General features: G+C 32.2%; 1 protein-coding gene across 3 annotated transcripts in view; it reads left to right on the top strand.

The window, feature by feature from the left end:
• LOC106867865 (uncharacterized) overlaps nucleotides 1-572 on the top strand; it is a 50172-nt gene extending 49600 nt beyond the window's left edge. For all 3 annotated transcript variants that reach the window (XM_014912913.2, XM_052968256.1, XM_014912912.2), the window contains one exon: nucleotides 1-572. This exon is cut by the window's left edge and continues 123 nt beyond it. In XM_014912913.2, the coding sequence (XP_014768399.1) occupies nucleotides 1-554 (554 nt within the window). In that variant the 3' untranslated portion in view covers nucleotides 555-572.
• The last annotated feature ends 1399 nt before the right edge of the window (nucleotides 573-1971 follow it).

Here is a 1971-nt window from a genome sequence, read left to right as displayed (position 1 = left end):
TTGTCAAAAAGCCTAAACTGAAACATGTATTGAAGGAGGAAACTGATAAAAACAGTACTGTGATTTATGAAATTCAACATATTGATGAACTATTACCCGATGGTACCAAAGCTACTGTGGTGAAATTAAATCCAATCGTAGTTAGTCTAGCTGACCCCACAATGAAACCTTTGTGGGAAAATAAGGAAGAACCAACCTTAGCAACTGATTCAGAGGAAAATTCTAGGAAAACCACTCCTGCTGATGATAATGAAAAGGCTTCCCAGTCAAAAGAGATGGACACAACTTCTAAGTACTCACTTCAGATAGATAAAGCAAGTTCAGCTGACTTAGTTGGAGATGTAGCAGGTTTTAGTAGGTCACAAGAAACAGTTAAACATCCAGGAGAAGAGGATGATGCTATCTCTAGAAAATTTCAAAAAATGGAAGATTATAGCCAAGGTTTTCCTAAACCTTTGAATAGTCTTATGTTTATGCCAGACACTCTTTGGATAAATCCTTTCTGCATTCCTTCTCATCTAATTGGTATTGAAGTATCTGAAATCAATCAATAAAAAACATTTCATTTTTCAGTTTTCTTCCTTGATTTCTCATTTCATTTGTCAATTATATTTTTTTGACATTTCAATATTGCTTGGTCTTTTTTTTCCCACCTTCAGCATTTTGCCCGTATATTTTCCTCAAAAGATATTCACAGCTAGTGATGTAATGTCTCCAGTTAACAGTTCTCAATATTTTCTAGTTTGTGTAGCATGCTAGGCAAAATGCTTAGTGGTATATCATTTACGTTTTGAGTTCAAATTCCACTGAGGTTGACTTTGCCTTTCATCCTTTTAGGGTTGATAAAATAAGTACCAGTTAAGCACCAGGGGTCAATGTAATTGACTTACCCACCACTCCCAGAATTACTGGCCTTGTGCCAAAATTTGAAATCAATATTTTCTAGTTGATGAGTTTGTAGAAATGGTAGTACTCAACTAATTGAATTTAATTTCAGTGTCACCCTTACCCGTCTGAATTAAGGGGTTGATTCCTTTTTGAAAGGTTGATTAAATAAGTGGCAGACGTTAGAGATAGGTAGCACACACAAGTTGGAATTTCTTTAGGGTTTTTTCAGATTTTTTTTCATAACGCCCTTGGAAATGATAGAGAGCATCATTTTAGCTAAAAGTTTTTTTCGAGAAATAATTTTGTTTTAACAATGCACATGGCATTTATTTTATTCTTAAACCTTTTCTATTATTCAATTAAATGTTTATGGGGAGACAGTATTAAACAAGGAAACGAGGTAGGTATCAGATGGTCATGAGATGTACTAAAAACAACAGCTAAATCACCCCTTTTCCATAGTGAAACTATATTCAACATTGTGTTTATGAATTTGTTTCTCTCACCTTGATATATGGAATCTTTTATTTTTTAAAAACTTTTTATATTACTCAAACGAAAAATAAATGAATCTGAAAAATTTTTTTCCAACTTTTTTCATTATACTCAAGCAAAAAAAAGTAATTTATGAATTTCTTTCTCTAACCATGGCCATGAGAAAAACAAAAAATTACTAAAACTTACCTTTTCATCCACAACTCTTCTGGCATTTTATGAATTTCATGAATTTACAACAGGTAAATTTTTGTGTTTAGAAAGTATTTCTTCTTCCTTCAAATAATCTATTGTGGTTTCTAGGAAATGAGAAGTTATAAAAAAAAAACATAATTTTTTTGGAAATGTTTTTGTTAAAAAAGACACTTCCCATCATTTCCAAGGGCGCTGTGAAAAAAATATCTGAAAAGTCTCCGTCAGAATGGAGAAATTCCAAATTGTGTGCTACTTATCACTGACATTTGCCTAATAAGTTTGGGTAAATTACCTAAATCACAATTTAGCCAGCTAACCTCCATTTACTTCAAACAATGGCCTTGTGATTAATGTAAAGAAATAAATATTGTAGCTCTTCCAAACAAAATGATT

Source organism: Octopus bimaculoides, chromosome 5 (genome assembly GCF_001194135.2).
Source record: "Octopus bimaculoides isolate UCB-OBI-ISO-001 chromosome 5, ASM119413v2, whole genome shotgun sequence".
NCBI classification, from domain to species: domain Eukaryota; kingdom Metazoa; phylum Mollusca; class Cephalopoda; order Octopoda; family Octopodidae; genus Octopus; species Octopus bimaculoides.
The sequence above is the reverse complement of the archived record's forward strand: the minus strand, read 5'-3'. Positions and strand labels throughout refer to the sequence as shown.